The 19,833-nt window shown below is 38.4% G+C and overlaps 1 protein-coding gene across 1 annotated transcript in view; it reads left to right on the top strand.

The window, feature by feature from the left end:
• Window positions 1-19,833, top strand: part of LOC149256692 (pleckstrin homology (PH) domain-containing protein) — a 492,716-nt gene that overhangs the window by 146,957 nt on the left and 325,926 nt on the right. The window contains 4 exon segments of the mRNA XM_089460839.1: window positions 10,776-10,919; window positions 11,173-11,463; window positions 11,691-12,344; window positions 12,518-12,715. Coding sequence (XP_089316965.1) covers window positions 10,776-10,919; window positions 11,173-11,463; window positions 11,691-12,344; window positions 12,518-12,715 — 1,287 coding nt within the window.

Raw genomic sequence — 19,833 nt, 5'->3', positions numbered from 1 at the left:
GCTAGGAGGTAAGTTTTTAGTGCAAGCTAGATCCTAGAATGCTCGTGCAAAGATGATGAGTGAAATTACTTGAGTTAATATTGTTTAAGTGTTTAAGTACTCAAATTATGATTACTCCTTATGACAATAATACTTAACAACAATTAGAGGACAATCTTAATACAAGGCAAGTGCTTAAGGATACAAGTGCCAATGAATCAATCCACAAGATACTTAGAATAAATTATCCAATTGTCAATTAGCCAATGATTACACGATGCCAATAAAATTTATTGAAGATGTTCTTATTACAATGCCAATTAGATTCCAAGTGTCAAAAAACTTTACCAACCACAAGATAAAAAAAATAGAGCTTAAATGTATGAGTGCTTTAAGTTTAAGATTAAGAAATCCTTGTAACTTAGAGTAAGACAAGCAAATGTTAGATCTCAAATATCCAAATCAGTAGTAATATTTCAGAAAATTCCAGCACTTACTAGACTTATGATAGAAATCACTTTAGATCATGGAATTTACCAAATATATGAACATAAAATTTTCCGACTAATGACATATGTAATCATGATTTAATGTAAAGAGAAAAATAAATTTATTAGAGGCATGGGTTACATGTTCAAGAGAATTTTATTTTATAGGTCAAGCTCCCATTTATAGGTCAAGCTCCCATTGAGAGCTTCTAGGTCTTGTTATTTAGTCTACAAGTCAATTGAGTCATTGTCATGTATGAAAGTCCCTTCTTGGGCATGTTACATATTGTAAAGAAAATTATTTGAGTCAAAGTATGAGTCAAAAAGGCCCTCCAAGACCTCATCATGGTGCAAAGATCAAGTTGGCCTACACACATGGACAAGTTGGCTTAAAAGGTGCAATTCGACGTAGTGGAAGACTTATATAAAGGAGGCTTTGACCTCACTTGGAAGAGATATAATTCACATACCAATTCGTATAAGGGTAAGAAGTGTGAAGAAGAGAGACTAAAAGAAGACAAGGAAAACAAATTTTTCTGATTTGTTTTTTGGGCTATACTGTCCACACGCGTGAAGGAATTAGGGCATCTATTGCAACAGTAAAGGCCGAGTTGCAAAAGCCAAGTTAGGGCATCAAGAAGTACACCTTGCATTCCGAGTTCTCTAGGAGAGAGGATCAACTCTAGCGAGGAGGAAAGGATAATAATTTACCTTTATTTTCCACACGTGCAAGGGCTAGGGTTTTTGTAGAACAATTTTTTGGGCATATCCAAGTTGTAGAAAAATTTGCTAGGCAGGTCGAAGTTGCAGATGAATCTGTTGGACAGGTCGAAATTGCAGAAGAATCTACTGGGGATCAAAATTGCAAAAGTTGCTAAGGGTCAAAGTTGCTGGAAAGTAGGAAAGATTTTACTTGGTCTTGAAGGGTCTAAGGGTCATAGGTCTTGGAATTCGTTAATTGAAGTTCTATAAAAGAAGAATTCTTGTGGGTTTTCCTTTCAATTGGAGAGGTTTTGGCCCTGACTGATTGCCTATATTTTGTGCCCTCTTGTCTTATTATTCTTTATGGTTTGGTAACTGTTTGATGCAAAGAACCATAATAATAAACAATTGAAAGAAGAAACTAATCAAGTTAACTAAAAATAAGAGAAATCAATTCACAAGTAGTTATCATATGATGAAAATATATCACAAGAAGTTATCAAAAGTAAGAGAAATCACTTGATCTAGCTGCCCCTAAATTTCTCAACACGGCCAACCCCTCTATGAATAACATGATGAACCTAGCCTCTGATATTTCAGAGACCATCATTGCAAGCCTCTGAAAATCAATTATAAAGGCCTTTGCGCTGCCAGTATACTTCAGGTTCGCCAACTCCCTGAAGTGCAGTTATGGATCCTTCTGGTCAAATCACTCCACCAGGTGGTTAGTGAACTTGTTGTAAGAAGTAGTGGAAGTATGCCCAAGCATGACCAATTCGTGGGACCACCACTCTTGTGCTTCTCCTTCCAGATGGGTCGTGGCAAATTTGATGGCATCAGTCTCCCTCATTTGGTCAAGGTGATATATGTGTCTAGCTTTTGAACCCATGCCCTCGTTGAACTCTTGGATGACCCATCATAGCTATTTAAGGTCACCTTCCCGACCACTCTCTGGTTGTCCCAATTCTGATTATGTTTCCCTCCTTGGGGTGAAGTGCCAAATCCTCTATATTTCTCCTTCAAATGGCAATAATCTCCAAAGGGGAGAGTCATCCTAATCTTGGGGTCCAAAGCCTCATACTCGTTAATCCCATCAGTGAACGATCTAATTAGCTCCATGAAAGCATCAAGCCCTCTCTCATGCCCTGACTCCTTTGTGAAGCGTGGCATAGTGGGCTTGGGTGTTTGGCCATACGTGTGAGTGGTGCAAGGATGTGCCTGGCTCCCCTCTCCTGTGTGTGAGCTCCCTTCTCCATCATTGTTTCCTCCAACTCCATCTTGAGGTCCCCCTTACATGTTTTGCAATTGCAGGGCCATCATCTGCGTCATCATCTCCATCATCTGCTGGTTCGTTTTGGCCAATTCCTCCAGTAATGGGTTACAACCTCCATACCTAGAATGATGTTGACCATTGTCTTGCATGTAGTCTCAGGTATTGTCAAACTTTGTATCTAAGAGATGCTTCGTCTCACCCTCTCTACCACGAACTCTTCTTCTACCTTTGCCTCTGCCTTTAGGTCGGTAAACTGCTCCCCCAAATCGTCTAGTCATGACATGCTCCTGAGTCCACAACGGGCCAAGAACATGCTCTGATACCACTGTAATATTCTATCTAGAAAATTTACAGTGAAATACCAGAACATGCACTAGCTACAAGTTACAACATAAGCATAACCATGAATATTCTTAAAACAACATATGCAGAGACACATTAAAACTCGATAAGGTAGCAATAATAACCCTGAGCCATTTTATTAATAATCATGGAATCTAAGTACAAATAGAGATGGAAAGTGTGCACTTGGGCTTGCTACTGTAAGCTAAGTCACCAGGTTCGAGTTCGAGTTCGAGGACCATGAAATTCGAATAAAGTTCGGCAACTCAAATTTTGTCGATAAAATTCGACATATAGAAATTCGAAAAAAAAATGTATATTAAAGATAGATATATCATATGCATATGAGAAATGGTATGGAGTGAGTTTTATCATGATTATCCTTATAATCAGACTATTAAAAGTTGTAACACTTACAATCTAACATTAATCTTATAACATTATTTGAGTGGTTATTCTCTTAGTGGCCATAACATTATAACAATATAACATAATCTTATAATGTTTGTTCTCTTTGTGGCCATAATCTTGTAACATTCTTAAGCTTAATGTTTGTTCTGAAGATTCTTTTTGGGAAGTCGTAGTCATAGTTTTGTGATGACTGTGGTCATAAAATATATACGGGTTGTTCATGTTAAATCACCACCGCTGCAATTAATATGTTAACATATATAATTTTTTACATAATGAACTTTTTATAATGGTCAAATTTTAATGTTTTCCTTAAGATGTTTGTGGGAACGCATGGTTATTGTTAAAAAGCGTTTGTCTTAAAACTGTGTTCACTTTCTAAGATTGTTTTTGTGAGGTCTATGGTCATAAAATATTTATGGGTTGTTGATATTGAATCTCACCACCGTTGTACTTAATGTTCTAACATATATTTTTTATATAATGAAATTTTGAGAATGATCAAATTAAACTTTAAAATAAGTTAGATTAATAAATAAATAAGTATATTTTGCCGATCTCGTGATTCTTATCTTGCAGATATTCACACGGTGCTTTAGAAAATATTTTGCAGAGATTGACAGAATGCTTGGGGGCCGATAAACGATGCACATGCAATGATAACATGCAAATCTGCGATACATGTGCCCAGCTATTGTGGGGTCAAAATCACCCTTCACAGACTAATTAATTATGGAAAGTGATTGTTCAGTTATACGGGGGAGTTGGTACAGTCAATCAGCACGGCAATAGTTATACACCCGACAGAATTGTTGCGAATCGCGAGGCAGTTTGTGCCGTAGGATGAGGAATCAAATGTTATGCTGGGAATGCTGGGATAGATAAACGGAAACCGTAAACGATTATAAATTTATATGTAACGAATCCATATGTTACTAACGATTATGTAACGAATCCATATGTAACGAATCCATATGAAACCCAGGCCGTCCCAAACAGGAACAATAAAACCCGCGGGCGCGCGAAAAAAAAAACGAATTTAATGAAATGTAGCCGAATTTAAACGATTTTAAACGAATTTCATTCGATTTTATTCGACAGACAATCAAATTCGGGTTGAAATTCGAGTTCGCCGAATTTAATGGCGAACTCGAACGAATATGTTCGTTTTCCCTTGAAAAACGCCGAATTTCGAATTTAATGCTTCAAATTCGGCGTATCTGGTGACTTAGACTGTAAGCAAGCAATTACCTAGGTGAGAATAGTTGAAAATCTCCACTCAAAATGGCTCCTCCAAGCTGTGCGTTAAACCTAGAAAATTCTACAACTGCGGCTGTAGGTGAACTGAGATTTGAGGGCCCAAAACCCCTCCAAAAATTCTACAAAATTAGGACCAGACTCCTTCCAGCAAAACCCAAAAATGTTTTGGGCTAATTCTGACCTCTCAAAATTATTCTTTTGAAGTTTAGAGTTTTGGTAATGTCGTGATAAAACCCTAGTTCTTTAGGGTTTACTGTTAATGTCTAGGTTATATAATGAAACCCTAGATTTTTAGGGTTTGGTGAATTAGGGTTTATGAACAAAACCCTTGTGATAACTAAAGTAAGATCTTGGGAATGAAACCCTAGCCTAATCAAAATTGTTGTATATCTAACTTCAATGTTTTGATGTTTGTATCTTGGGTTTACCTCGTAAATATTGATATGAGATGTTAGTGCATGATAATGAAATCCTAGATATGTATATCCGAGTATGCTAACTTGATTGCTGATTAATGAAATCTAGGGTTTGTAACAAAAACCTTAGTAGAATCTGTCATGAAATTCTAAAAGCATATTGTTGAAGCACTAGATGTAGAGTGCTATGATGGGATTGATATCTTGATTGAGTTGCTTTAAGTCTTGATGATGGATTCTAGGGTTTGTGACAAAACCCTAGCAAGATGTTGAAGTCTAGTATATAAAATATGTTACCTTTGCTAATTATGAACATAACTAGGTTTAGGTATTTGATGCCTAATGCTTGAATGTTTTGATGCTTCCATTATAATAACATGATTTTGATATAGTTGATTGCTTGCTTCTATATATTTGTATTTGGTTGTACTTGCTATAAAAGTTTTGCAGGTACATAATCTTCAAGATATTAGATATCATTTTTGGGATTCAACTGCGTTAAGTAAGTCATTCAAACGTATGACCATTTCCATGAGAGGTAGTCGTAACTGACTAATTTCTCATGATTTTTGAATAGTTCACTTAGCACTCATTGCATCGGGTGATGCTCACAGGGGTGAAGAAGTGGGATTGAAACTAGTGAAATGTGGAGAACGAATCACATAGCATCAATCATCACTTCCGGGGCTTGCACCCGGTAACCAGGACTTCCCAGGAGGTCACCCATCCCAGAACTCCTCTGGCTCAAGCGCGCTTAATTGTGGAGTTTTTCCCCACAATCAAGCCCACTTAGCTTGCTACCCCATTTGCAAAACCTTAGCAAGTATTGTGCCTCATGAACCATTCAAGTAGAGATCCCTTGACTCTTTTTGAATTTAAGTATGGGGGATTTACGCAGTGCATTATATTAGATATTGAAGATGTTCATAATTGAAGATGATAATAATAATGAGCATGATAAATGAAGCTATAAGAATGATGATGATTAAGATGATCTTAATGGCATAAAAAAGAATGAAGTATATTCGATATCGTTGGTCTCCCTAAGTTGAGAGGGAGCCTGGATAAAAGAAAAGGTATATCTCCCTAGTTAAGAGTGACTACATATTATGATAGTTGAAAGTAAATACCTTGAAGAAAGAATGAAACCAAAGAATGAATATCGATGGATTTGAAAACAAAAGACTTGAAAAGTACTGAGGCTGTATTTGGTGCTACGGAAGAAATGAAAGAAGAAAGCATTCGAGAAGTTGTGTTTTGATAACTTGATGAGGATATAAGTAGTCAAAATGATTGAGGACCTCGAAGGTTTGTGTTTACTTGTACATATTTTTGAAGGTATATTATTGATTGGGGTTGTGATTGTGCAGGATCTCTCCGTAAAAAGATTGAATGTTTGAAGCATGCTTGGATTAGTGTGTGTATATATATATATATATATCTGATTTAGCTGATAAGGAGAGATGAAGCATCTTGTGGCAACAAGATGCTTGAGAGGACATCTGGCCAGCCTATGTGTTGATGTCTAGATCCCGAAGTAGGGAGGGTGGCATTGGTCATGGAGTTCCGACCTTGGATGCGCACCTAAATCCCTGGGTTAGTGTTAGAGCTTAAATGCCTGCTGGTACCTAGAGTGGTTAAAGCTTGAGTACACCTTAGTCCCACTTGATTAGAGTACCCTGGTAAGGTATCTAATTTGTAACACTATGTGTGCTATGACTCTTCATAGAGGCTATCATTTTGAGATCTTCTGTATATATGTAATAGTGAATACCTCCCTAGTTAAGAGGGAGTGTTGAAAATTGTAACTAGTGTCGGTCTTCATAATTGTATTTGAGTCATGATGTAATGTATTTGTCAAAAGAAAGAAAAATAAATTTTATTGTAAAATAAATTGACTTATTAAAGCATGGGTTTCATGCTTGGGTCAATGGTTAATAGGTCAAAGCCTCCATTGTAGGCTTCTAGGGTTTGTGTCAAGAGTCCTTGCCCTTGTCATTATGTAATAAACCCTTCTTGGGCTTCTTGAGTCAAGAAATAAATTTATTTTAGTGTTAAATAAGTCATTTAGGCCTCTTCGACCAAGTTAGCCTCAACCTGGACAAGTAACCCTAATTAGGAGGCATAATCTATTATGTGAAGGCAACAACTCGACCTCATTTGGAACATATCCACAAGAAGTTCGATCAATTTTCTCTCTCTACTCTCACATGTGCGAAATTCTGAAGTTGTTGGGGAGGCCGAAATTTCAGATCTGCAGTAGGGCTGGAATTCTAGAAGTTGGGGGTCGAAATTCTGGATTGTTGTTGGGTTGTAGTTGTTGGACAAGAAGAGACTACTGAAGTTTGCTGAATCATATTGGAAGGCTAACTTGGTGGTGGAGGAAGGCCTTTTTGGTCAAGTCTAAGGTCTTGATCTATCTCAATTTGATTAGTGGAGGAGTTTGACTGGGTTTTCCCCTATAGAGGGGTTTTAGCCCTAGCTTGTTAGAAAATGTAACTATGTTCAGTCTTCAATAATGTACTTGAGTCAGCATGTAGTGTACTTGTCAAAAGAATAAATAAAAGAATTTTTATTATTGTGACAATGACGTATTAAAGCATGGGTTTCATGCTTGGGTCATCATTATATTAGTCAAAGTCCCCATTGTGGACTCCTAGGATTAATATTGAGATTATAGAGTTATTGTATATTCGAAGAGACCCTTCTTGGGCTTTCAAACCATGTAAAAAGGTTTTATATCAATTCAAATATGAATTAAGTACCCTCCACATCATGCTGGCCTAAGGGAGATCAAATCAGCCTAAGGACCCCCATTCGACCAACAAGAAGCCTATATATTGAAGGAGGTCGAAGTCATTTGGATCACTCATGCTCAAGCATGTTCGATATCTCAAGAAGAGTTGGAGAAGTGTGAAGTCTGTTGCCGGGAGGACGAAAGAAGTGCAAGTTTGGGGGAGTCTCTAGAGAAGAAGAAAATCGAACTTTTGGTGCCTCTCTCTCTCTGTTTCATGGTTTGTGTTGGGAGATTGAAGTCTCCTAAGATTTCGCTGTTCTGGAAGCTGCTGCCTAGTTGAAGTTGTTGGAAGGGGTCGAAGATCTAGGAGGCTGACATGGTGTGGAGGGAAAGTCTGGTCTTGGTCTAGGGTAAAGAGTCTCAAAGAATACTATTAAAAGGAAAAATTATCTTGACTGGGTTTTCCCCTCGAGGGGGGTTTTTCCCTGGCATGTGCCTATATCTTGTGTCTCTTGTTTTGTGATCTTCATACATGTATAATTGCTTGATGAAAGATAAGATAATAAAGAAGTAAAAGAAGCCAACACACTCACAAGTAATTATCAAGAAAGGAGAATCAAACCCTAATACAATATATTTGATTTTCGAACATGGTTGAGTGCCTACATATGGTGTCCTTGATCTTCATGTTTTATTTTGATGATTGCTTGATGAGAACACGATAAAAAAAGAACATAAACAAAGTTAATAAAGAATACAAGAAAATCACAAGTAATTATGAACATAGGAAATTCTTTCTGCCTTTCTGATTTACTAACACTATCATCTTGTATCATCGAAGATGACAACTCAAAGAACTGTGAAAAATACGAATAGGTTACAAGACAAAGAAACATATGTCATGCCTTGTCAGGAATAAGCTTTGAGGACAAAGTTTGAAGAGGAAGAAATGTTATGAATATAATATATACAAATAATCTAAATAATATAAATGATAATTATCATAATAATAATTAATTAAATAATGAGCAGTTAGTGAAGAGGCATGTCTTAAAGGACTTGACCTGTTATGAATATAATATATATAAAAATAATAATAATCATAAATAATGGTTAATTAAATAATGATTAGTATGCTAAAGAGGCATGTCTATAAGGACATGAATATTCATGAAGGGGCAACTAGTCCTTGTTTGTAATCATATCTCATATCTCTTGTACATTGAACATTTCTATATATAATTTTTACTTGTCCTATCATGGATCTTTATATATTTTAGATATTCTGAATATTCCGTTGTGTATACGAACCTTGGTTGTTACATTGGTATCAGGGCTATTCGACCCTTTAACTACTCAACTGCTGCACTGAGCCAATTTGATTTGGCCTTTGGCCATCGACCATCCTTCAATTTCATTGCCGTCAGAATTCAAGTGTTTTGCTTCATAGCTTATGAAGTTTCTCCGTTCTACTAGTTTCATCTTTCAGGCCTTGGCCATAAATAAAATTATATAATATTAAAAAAGAAAAGAAATATATATATATATATATATATATATATATATATATATATATATATATATATCTATATATATAGTGTGACCATTCATGAAGGGGCACTTGCCTAGGTATATAAGTTGGCCCTCATTTGTAATCATATATCGTATCTCTTGTGTATTCAACATTTCTTATATAAATATATTACTCACCCTATGATGGACATTCTTATATTTCAGAGATTTTGAATATTTTCGCTGAGTATGAACTTTTTCGCTACATGAACATATGTTATTTCTCCATTTTTCTTTCTTAGTTCCACAACGTTCACCAACAAAGATGAATGATAAGATAAGATAAGATAAGATAATTTTATTAATGTCCAACAAATGACCATAATAGATCAACGGGACTGTCAGTTACAATGATTACATCATGCCAAGTCGGTGGACCAAACGGTCCCCTTTAACATTTCTTAAAAAGCAGAAAATACATCTATAATCTAAGTAAATGTAAATGTAGAAGCTAGAAGCTCTCGGCTTTGAAACAAAGCACTGCGATGAAGCAGAGAAGGAGAAGAAGAAGAAAGGGGGAAGGAGTCTCCTACCCAGTTCCTACTCCTAACATCCGAGGTCGAGAGAAGAAAACTGAGAGAAGCTTGTCAAAGTCTGCTATCCTGTGGGCATACTGGGTTGTCGCTGCTGTCGCTTGGAGGTTCTAGGGCACCTCCCAGGGGTGGGTCCAATCCTGGAGCGCTGGTGCAGTGTGGTGGGTCGCCCCCCCGGGACCGCACTGATCTAGTCTCAATGTCTGTGGGTCGGTTAGTGGTTCTTTTGGTGCCCCGTGCTGATGGTAGCGCCCTAAAGAAGTCCGTGATCTTCTGTGTGGTGTCCAATTTGGTGGGGGGCTGAAGAAAACAGGCCCGAAATCTGAAGGCCTCCTGGAGATAAAGTGCAAGGCATATCTGATCAACATATCTGAGGAAGCTAGTCAAAGTCTGAGAAGACCTGAAGAGACAATGGAAACGACCTCGAATCTCGTAGTAAGCAGGGCATCCAAAGATGAAGTGTGTCTCTGTCTCTATCTCCTGTAAGTGACAGAGCTGGCAAATCCTATTTGCCCTATCGATGTGGTGATCTGTGTCCACCCGGAGTCTGTGAGACCCAACTCTGAGCTGCCTGAGGGGGATTCTAAGGGCATGCATCCAATGTTGGAACATGTACTGGGGTCTGATGATGAGCCCATTCTTGATCTCCAGGCAATGCTCCACGTAGAAGGCCATTTTTGGACGCAACCCATTGGGAGGATTGGTCCATGCAAGTTTGAATTTCTTAGTTCCACCATGTTCAGCAGCCAAGATGAATGCAAGTTTGAAGTTCTTAGTTCCACCATGTTCTTAGTTTGAAGTTTCTGAAACTAATAACACTTGTTTTGTATTGCTTACATCTTTGATAAATAAATAGTATTATAGAGGAAGTTAATTTTTGTACTGTAATCAAGTAAATATAGAGTTTTGCTACATGGACATGCCTTTAACTGGTTAATCTTCTATAAGAAAGCAGGTGAACTGCAGCTATGCCCATGGCACTCATTGAAACCCATAGAATAGTTTTTATTTTTAGATTGAGTTTTTGTGTTCTTAAGTTCCATTGGATCTTGAGGTATGCAGGTCCAAGATGTAAATTTGACTGTTGGTGTAAGCGGGCAACCTGGAGAGAGCATTATTCAAGATGTCAGTGGCCTTTCTCTTGTGATAAGGAGATCACTTCGTGATCTGTGGCATCAAATTCCTAATATTGAGGCAGCCATCAAGGTATGTTATAACACTTGAATATTTCATTATGTTTTGAAATTTGAATTGTCCTTTTTACGTGGTTCTGAATAAGGCGTGGTATCTATAACTTTTCTTCCAATAGCACTTCCTAAGTAACTATACTTAAATTTAACTAATTCCCTTGTGGTTTATGGGTAAACTGCTGTTGATGTTTTGAAGTAATTTGGAGTTTTATATAGCAGATATTCTGAGTATATTTGGCTATAATGTTTTAATATTTTTTTCATTACAGATAGAAGAGCTTAAAGCAACTATGTCGGACAAGGAATACGAGATAATAACAGAGTGTGCAATGACCAACATGTCTGAGACACCAAACAATCCCCCTTTACTGGATAATGTTGTGGAAACCTCACCAGGCCATGAGATAGAGCATGAGAACAGTGAGCTTCCACATATGGCGAGTGGGGAATCATCATCTCTGGAATCTTGGGTTACGATAAAAGTAACTGTTGATATTAATTTGGTTGAGCTAAGCCTTTATACAGGAAGATCAAGAGATGCTCCACTTGCTACCACGCAGGTACTTTTAGTCTTGTTCTATTATGATAAAACATAAGAATATCCATTTAATCCATGCAAGTGTCCTTTTGTCATGCTCTTGTTCGATAAAGAGATGAACAGAACAGTGGACATACCTTATTCGTTATTGCATTTTTCATGTTTGCAACATCCAAGCTTTGGTCAAGTAATCTATCTAAACAGTGGTAAATGATTTTCCTTTTCTTACTGAATGGTCCTGGCTTGCAGATAAGTGGCATGTGGTTGCTGTACAAATCTACTTCAGATGAAGAAAGCTTAATCATGGTGACACTCAAAAATTTCTCTGTAACAGATGATCGTGAGGGCACTGAGCAGGAATTCAGACGTGCAATAGGAAAAGCGGACAACATTGAGTATGCTCCTTTCCACTGGGTTCATACAGATTCACAAAATTCAGCTGAAGAACAAAATAAAACTCTATTAAGCGGCCGTGATTGCAATCCTGTTACAACTATGCTTATTCTTGATGTCAAGCTCAATAAATCATCACAAAAAGTTTCGTTTTGCATTCAGAGGCCACAATTATTAGTGGCACTTGATTTCCTGCTTGCTGTTGCAGAATTTTTCGTGCCATCTATCATGAACATTTCATCAGATGATAATGTTGAAAATCCTGTTGATATGAGTTGGGTAATTCTTGATCAGCCTGTTTATTATCAATGTCATGATGAAGTGACTATTTCACCTACAAGGCCCCTAGTTGTTGATGATGAAAGATATGATTCTTTTATATATGATGGAAAAGGGGGCAGGCTTCGTTTGGTGGACAGGCATGGAGCAGATCTGGCAGAGCCCTCACAGGAAGCTTTATTGTTCATAGGGAGCGGCAAGAACCTTCAATTCAAGAATGTGATTATACAGGTGTGAGATTGTGTGAGAGGAGAAATAGGTTCTTAGTTTGCATGAATTGAGCTATCCCTGATGTTTTAAATTTTCTACATCATTTTATGGATCAAATACTTCTTGCTCAATTAAGCTCACGTTGTGATTTTCTTTTTTTATTCTGACATATTCATCATCTGAATATTTTGTAGAATGGAGAATACTTAGATTCATGCATTTCACTAGGCGCTAACAGCAGCTATTCTGCTTCGGAGGATGATGGTGTTTTCCTGCTAACAGAGACCAATCATTTCAGTGAAGATACTCTGCAGGAGTCATCATGTAAAGATCCCTCTGCAAGTGACAGTCAATACAAAAACTCTCAACTGGATTTGGTAATTGAGTTGCAGGTAACTTGTGCCTATCTTAATTTGACATATGTTATCATTCAACATAAAAACTTGTATTTGGAGTGAATGCTTGAACTTATTTTGTATTCATTCACAAGCTGCAACTAATGCTACATTTGGAAATATAATAGATATTGCATTACCATAATACTCATATATGTTAGTCTATTTTTTGAGGGTCCTTCAATTATGATAATGGCAATTGGAGTCCAACTGAGAATCGCTGAGGCTGTTTGGTGGATGATTGCCCAAACATGTATTACATTTGCACTTGATCTTTTTTGTACTTATGTTTTCAGTCAAAGATGATCACTCACCTACCTTCTATATCCTATTGTTGTACATCTAGGATACTTTGTCAAAGATGATCAATCTCCACTAATGTTTTTACTGCTATATATCCAATACAATATAGAGTGTACCAGATATGTACAGTTCAGGAACCTACTTTGTTCTTGCATACTTGATCTCTTGCATTCCTGCTCATGAATTAGTATTCACAGTGCTGTTTGCTGTGCTCATATCAAACACTTAATTGGCATCCTTTGTGTTCCAAATAGTACAGGACTGCCTAATTCCTCAGTAAACAAAGAGTATTTATTGAAGAGAATCACATGCCAAATATGCCAATGAAGGTCAACTTGAACATAGAATGAGAGTAAAAAATGTTAGAACAATTTTCAAGGAGAAAGCATCGAATTATTTAGATGTAAAAGTCCAAGTTGTGGATAAAGGAACAAATATATATCCAATCAACATCACAACTCAAGGTGCAAATCCAGCTGAAGTACGGACATCTATAGATGTTGAAGTACAAACAATTGAAATTCCAAATGTACTTGCTAGTGCAAGAAGTTTAATACCAAAAGTAAATCGAGAAAGCACTATGGTACAATAAGGGAAATTCATGCTACAAAGGGACCTTATCGACATTGTAACCACTAGGTAACATAACTGGTTAGTGTATCAAAATTGCTCAGAACAAAAACAAATTGATTTATCTTCTGAAGAATATTGATGCCAGTGCAATTGAGTATCATAATAGCAATTAACCCTGGGAATCACATGAGTGCAGTGTTCCAAGAATAATGAATTAGAATGGTTAGATCTTCTTACAGTTCGACAATTATGCACAATGCTTACAAAATGATACATCTTGTATTGTTATCCATTACAACTACAAGAATAGAGAATTGTGAAATTGCATTCCAGGCCAAAGAAAAGGATAAGTCTTCCTATAAACATACTTTGAGGACGAAGTATTTCTAAAAGGGAAGACAATATATATATATATATATATATGCCGATGAATAATAATAATGATAATAATAATAATAATAATAATAATTAATACTCAATGAAGAGACATCCTAATGAAAGGACATGTGTTAGTGAAAAGGCACTCGCTCAGGTTTATATATGGGGCCTGTTGAATTTCCACGACCTTGGGTCTAGGATAGAGTCTTCCAATCTGATGTGCCTGCTGTCACCTTGGCTGCTTGGTAGGCTTCCCAATAGTCCACGTGGGCTCCTCCAAACAACTCCTAAGGTCTCCTCAAGCTGCCCATCAATCGATCCAATCAATGGTCAAACTCTTTGACCCAACACACATCAAACTTCTGCTCCAAGTCTGCTGCCCAATCACTGTGGAAACTGTCACTGGTTTAGGGCATCTAACCATGAGGTTTGCCCCTCCTCTTTGACTTCCACAGGCTTCCCTATAAACGATCCAAGACTGATCCTCAAACTAGGATCCAACACTTGCAAACATTCACTAAAATACATACCTCTGTCCACTGTTTGAAGGTTGCTCCACCGCTGCAAACTAGGGCATCATGACAGTCCCTTTTCTCAGCCTTTATTCCTGCCCAGAATTGCCCCTAAGGACTGCGGCTGTCCTTTAGTGAAAGGATCTCCCTCCACGCTGCAATGTATGGGCAGTTTCTAGCCCTTAACAAGGACTGTCCTCCCTGGCGGCTGTCCTTCACTCCTTCAAATAGTCTGCGGCAGCCTATTTTGAGGGTTGTCCCACCTCAAACAAACCCTCAAACAGACCCCTCCTCCTGCGGCCCTCCAGCAAGGCATTGCGGCCTTCACTCCAGCATCTCGGTGCTCCTGAAATGGCATCAAAACAACCCTCTAACCCACGCTGGTCCAGTCCTCCTTGCTGCGGCCTAGAACAGAAATACCTCTCTCCACCGAGCTCTTGTGAGGCAAGTGTTGCACACATGGATGAGTCTAAAGTGACTCCATCACCTCTCTTTTATACACAAAAGAAAGGGCTCCACAAATTAGTGAAGAGACACATCTATTGGCCAAATTTTAGTTCAAGCCTACATGACTTGAAAACCAATAATTACTTGTCAACTTAAAAAATTCATTTCTCCACTTCTACAACTCGGAATTCAACGATTCTCAAAGCGTTGGATTCTCCTTTCCGGCCTTTATCATCTCATGCCATCACATGTAGAAATGTGCTTCCAGAATTGCTCCAAACATGATTGGGTGCAAAACCTTAAGCTTGGGTTTTAAGCCCACAAGCCTACTTGTGCCGCTTTGACCTCTAACCCTCGAACATTAGGGCTTGGAGTACCTCCCAAGCTACACAAAAATCAACACTCCCTCATAGTGAGGGAGGTACTTCCAAGACTAGGAAGTAACCATTAACAACATCAACGACACTAGCCCATCTGAGGTCCATCACTACAACATGCTCTGTAGAATGAACCCGACAATCTCGGTAGTGCCTTTGCCTCATCACATACAAACTTGAAGATCCCAAACCCCCATAGGGCTGCTCCTTCTGAGGCTAGACTCCCTCTGAGCCTACACGATCTCCACTAGCTCAGTCCTGCAAGCACTCATCCTCTTGGATCAAATACCATTCATGCAAATCCCTCCAATCTTGGATATGCAACATCACGATCCGATGAAGACTCTAGCCTGCCAATCTGTAGTCCATCACATGAAGCCATATCGATCAATCTGATCTCGTCCATGCCAAAGAAACCCTCGAGCTGTCCCAACCATCCATGAAAAATCAACGGAAGTCCATAATCAACAATCTGCCCTACAACAAACTGTTTTTCACTAGGCTCACCACCAATCCACCAGAACTCCCAGCCAATCTCGTTGCCAAGCCAGTCAAGACCACATCTCCATGTCTTTAGCTGAACCTTCTGCTCCATGATCTAGACACTAACAACTCCCTCTGAGTTGCTTCGCTGTGCACACTCTGATTCACTGTCCCTCAAAGTAGGTTAGACATGCTCTGGTACCATGTTGAATTTCCACGACCTTGGGTCTAGGATAGAATCTTAAAATCTTTGACACTATCGAACCAAGAATCTCAATGATACTACTTTGCACAGTGGAATATAAACAACAGTAAATCACACATGCACAAAATATAAACAACTTTTTACATTTTTCAACCCAACTTCGTTATATTAAACAATATATAATACACCAGTCTAGGGCTCCCGTACCAGGGATAATGGCCCTCATACATCCACTAGTACAAGATAATACATCTTGTATCATTATCAATTACAACTACAAGAATAGAGAATTGTGAAATTGCATTCCAGGCCAAAGAAAAGGATAAGTCTTCCTATAAACATACTTTGAGGACAAAGCATTTCTAAAAGGGAAGACAATGTAATATATATATATATATATATATATATATATATATATATAATAATAATAATAATAATAATAATAATAAATGCCAATGAATAATAATAATGATAATTAATAATCAATGAAGAGACATCCTAATGAAAGGACATGTCTTAGTGAAAAGGCAGTCATTCAGGTTTATATATGGAGCCCTCATTGTAATTTTATTCTATCATCATCTCTTATATTTCTTTTATTCATTATAGTATTTTATTCTAGATGGATTCTTTTATGTTGTTCTATTTATTTTCAATATTCCTGATACAAAACAGATCTGTTCGTCACTATAAGCTTGGAGCCATGGACCCACTTGGAGGGATACCCTATCATGGATCCCCTTTTCTTCAAAACATTCTATGGAGGTTTTTGGTCAATTCTCCTTGGTTGGATGATTGTGCTTTGCTTTTTTGGTAGTCTTGTCACACATACTTCCCTTGTTGATCACCTGGCTGCATATTTGACAACCATGCTATCTCATTATGATATGGTATATGTGTTTATCTTGGATATGGATTATGGTTTTGACCCCCTCAAGGGGTTAGATTATGGTGGTAGGAGGTAGATGTGTTGGAAACACTGAGAGGGGGGTGGATCAATATTTCATCGTTTTTTCACAATTGGTTAGTTCCTTGTCATTTATTAACCGAAATTCACATTAAGCATCAGCCATTTAACAAGCATTCATCAAATCATCACATCTAAGACAATGCACAGAAGATATCTCTCAACAAATGCTTCGTTATGTATGGTTACATACAATTTTACTAGATGAATTGGAAGGAAGTACAAACTCCTCAAGTGTTTTACTAGCAAGGGCCGTGTTACCCACCATTTCGTGGGTATATGCCTAGGAGAAATTTTTTCTCCATGATGGTCCTCAACTGGCAGCCAACAACCCCTTGCAGCCACCATCTAGCACATTGTGCCATTTCTCTGCCACCTGAGCCAATGTTAAGTTTTAGGTATGTTTTACGCTGAGAGCAATTTACTTCAATTTTTCATTTTAGTTCAATATCAATTTCAGATTAGCAATCACATTTAGCATGATAGTAAAATGCAGATAGAACATAAACATAAATCGCAGAAGACAAGCCAAGACGAGGACACAAGATGTGGCGCCAGTAAGGGACAAACCCCAATGTGGTGAAACCCTTGATCAATTCTTCTTATATTCTTCAATAGTTCAGCAAAGAGAGATATAGTACATATACATCAGAAGTCAACACATTGACTTGCCAAAATAAGAGCAGAGATCTTCACCATGAAGATAACATAATGAGGTTGCAGATTTGATGACATGGACTGCAGTTCTGAACTCGAGTGAAGGCAAACATTCTTCAATTGATTCTCCAAGGTGATTCCATCACCATGCTGCACCCAACACCACGCTGCATCAACCATGCTGCACCCAACACCATGCTGCATCAACCATGCTGCACCAACCATGCTCCATCCATCATGATGCTGCATCTTTGCTAGCTGACTAATCCTTAACTCATGACAATATCTTTGTCCATCTCATATTACAGCAACATCGTATAGTCATCAAAATTAGCCTTAGATCTCAGCAACATTATACACGACAGCTGCTTAGATTATGCTAATGATCTGAGCCGTCAAATACCGATAAGAAATACTTGACTGTGGTGTTATGGCCTGTGGCCTAACACACAGTTTTCCTGTAGCAGCATAAACATTATTCGTGATCTTCCAATGATATCCCAACATGTTTGATCCACTACTTCTTTTAACTCGGCTTGCTTACAAGAAGAAACCATCCTCACACAGTTGCAAGAGGGATGCTCAAACAGTTCCTTAACTTATTCCAGTTTCATGCTGTATGATGGCTACCTTGCTGCGGCTAGGTGACAACAAATAGAAGTCCTTCTAAATTGCATATTTAGGGTCCTTATTACAGTGTATAGGTTCACTGCTGATCAACTCTCCTTTGTTGCGAATAGGGCTTCATCATAACTGCGGATTAGGGCATCATCAAACAATAGTTTAGTAGGTTGCGTTAGGGCTCCTTTCATAGCGTTTAGGTGTCACCCTTAATTTCAGATTAGATCACCCTTGAGGACTGCGGTTATGGCAGCTTATATTGACTAATCATTGATTGTGTCTAGGGCTAGTTACGGCCTCCTCTTCCCAACGTATAAGGATCCTCTTCTTGTTGCATAGAGCCCTTATTTGACTGCGGATTATAGAGCCTGATACATCAGCGGATTGACTGCGTATAGGAGCCCTTTCTTGATAGCGTTTAAGGCCTGTCTATCATAGCAAATTAGGGTCCTTATTACAGTGTATAGGTTCACTGCTGATCAACTCTCCTTTGTTGCGAATAGGGTTTCATCATAACTGCGAATTAGGGCATCATCAAACAACAGATTAGTAGGCTATGTTAGGGCTCCTTTCATAGCGTGTAAGTGTCCCCCTTAATTGCAGATTAGATCACCCTTGAGGACTGCGGTTATGGCAGCTTATATAGACTTCTCTTTGACCGTGTATAGGGCTGGTTAAGGCCTCCTCTTCCCAGCGTAGAAGGATCCTCTTCTTGTTGCATAAAACCCTTATTTGTTTGCGGATTATAGAGCCTGATACATCAACGGATTGACTGCGTATATGAGCCCTTTCTTCATAGCGTTTAAGGCATGTCTTTCATGGCAAATTAGGTCCCCTTTATACAGTCATCCAATTGCGTTTAGAGGACTGCATTAGTCCTCCTATTTTCTACGACTAGGGCATAACAAGACCCTCCTTCCTCTGCGTCTAGATGACTTTTCCTAGGAAAATGTTTAGGGCATTTAAGGACAACGTCTTAGGGTCTCTTATAGACCTGCGTTTAGCCTGTTTCCATGACTGCATTTGACTGTAAATTAGGGCAGCATAGACACTCTTAGAAGACCCTTTCTCCTCCAAGTCTAGGGCTTCTCCCTGACTGTAATTAGGGCTCTCCATGGCAGCGTATAAGAAGCTGTGTCTCCTCCATGACAACGTTAGGGTCTAGGGCATCCTCTAGGGCAGCGTATCCTCTTTAGATCTCTCCTTCGACCAAATCCCAAAGACAAGTGGAGAGGAATAGATCACAAGAGGTATGTCTAAAAATGACTTGCAAGGCACCTCTATTTATAGTGCAACGTTGAGGTTGAGTGGGGGTAATTTGGTTGCTGGCTGACCTTGATGAATTGTCACATAACACAAATAAATTCATATCTCCATGAATACATGTTGGAATCGGATGATATTTAGATCAATTGTACACCTCTTGACGAGAGGAATCCCAGAAAAATATCAGCTGCCATGAATAAGATGACCCACATGGAGTTTGGCCCTAGTTGCCAATTTTAACACTCCCTCTCAAGTAGGGAGAACTCCATTTGCTAATCCATCTGTCAGTCTGTACTATCCCTGCCATCAGTGCCCTGCATTGCTCT

Source organism: Pinus tabuliformis, chromosome 7 (assembly GCF_031772625.1).
Source record: "Pinus tabuliformis cultivar Carrire ecotype Pingquan chromosome 7, CPIR1, whole genome shotgun sequence".
NCBI classification, from domain to species: domain Eukaryota; kingdom Viridiplantae; phylum Streptophyta; class Pinopsida; order Pinales; family Pinaceae; genus Pinus; species Pinus tabuliformis.
Note: the sequence above shows the minus strand (reverse complement) of the source record. Positions and strands in the feature narration are given on the sequence as shown.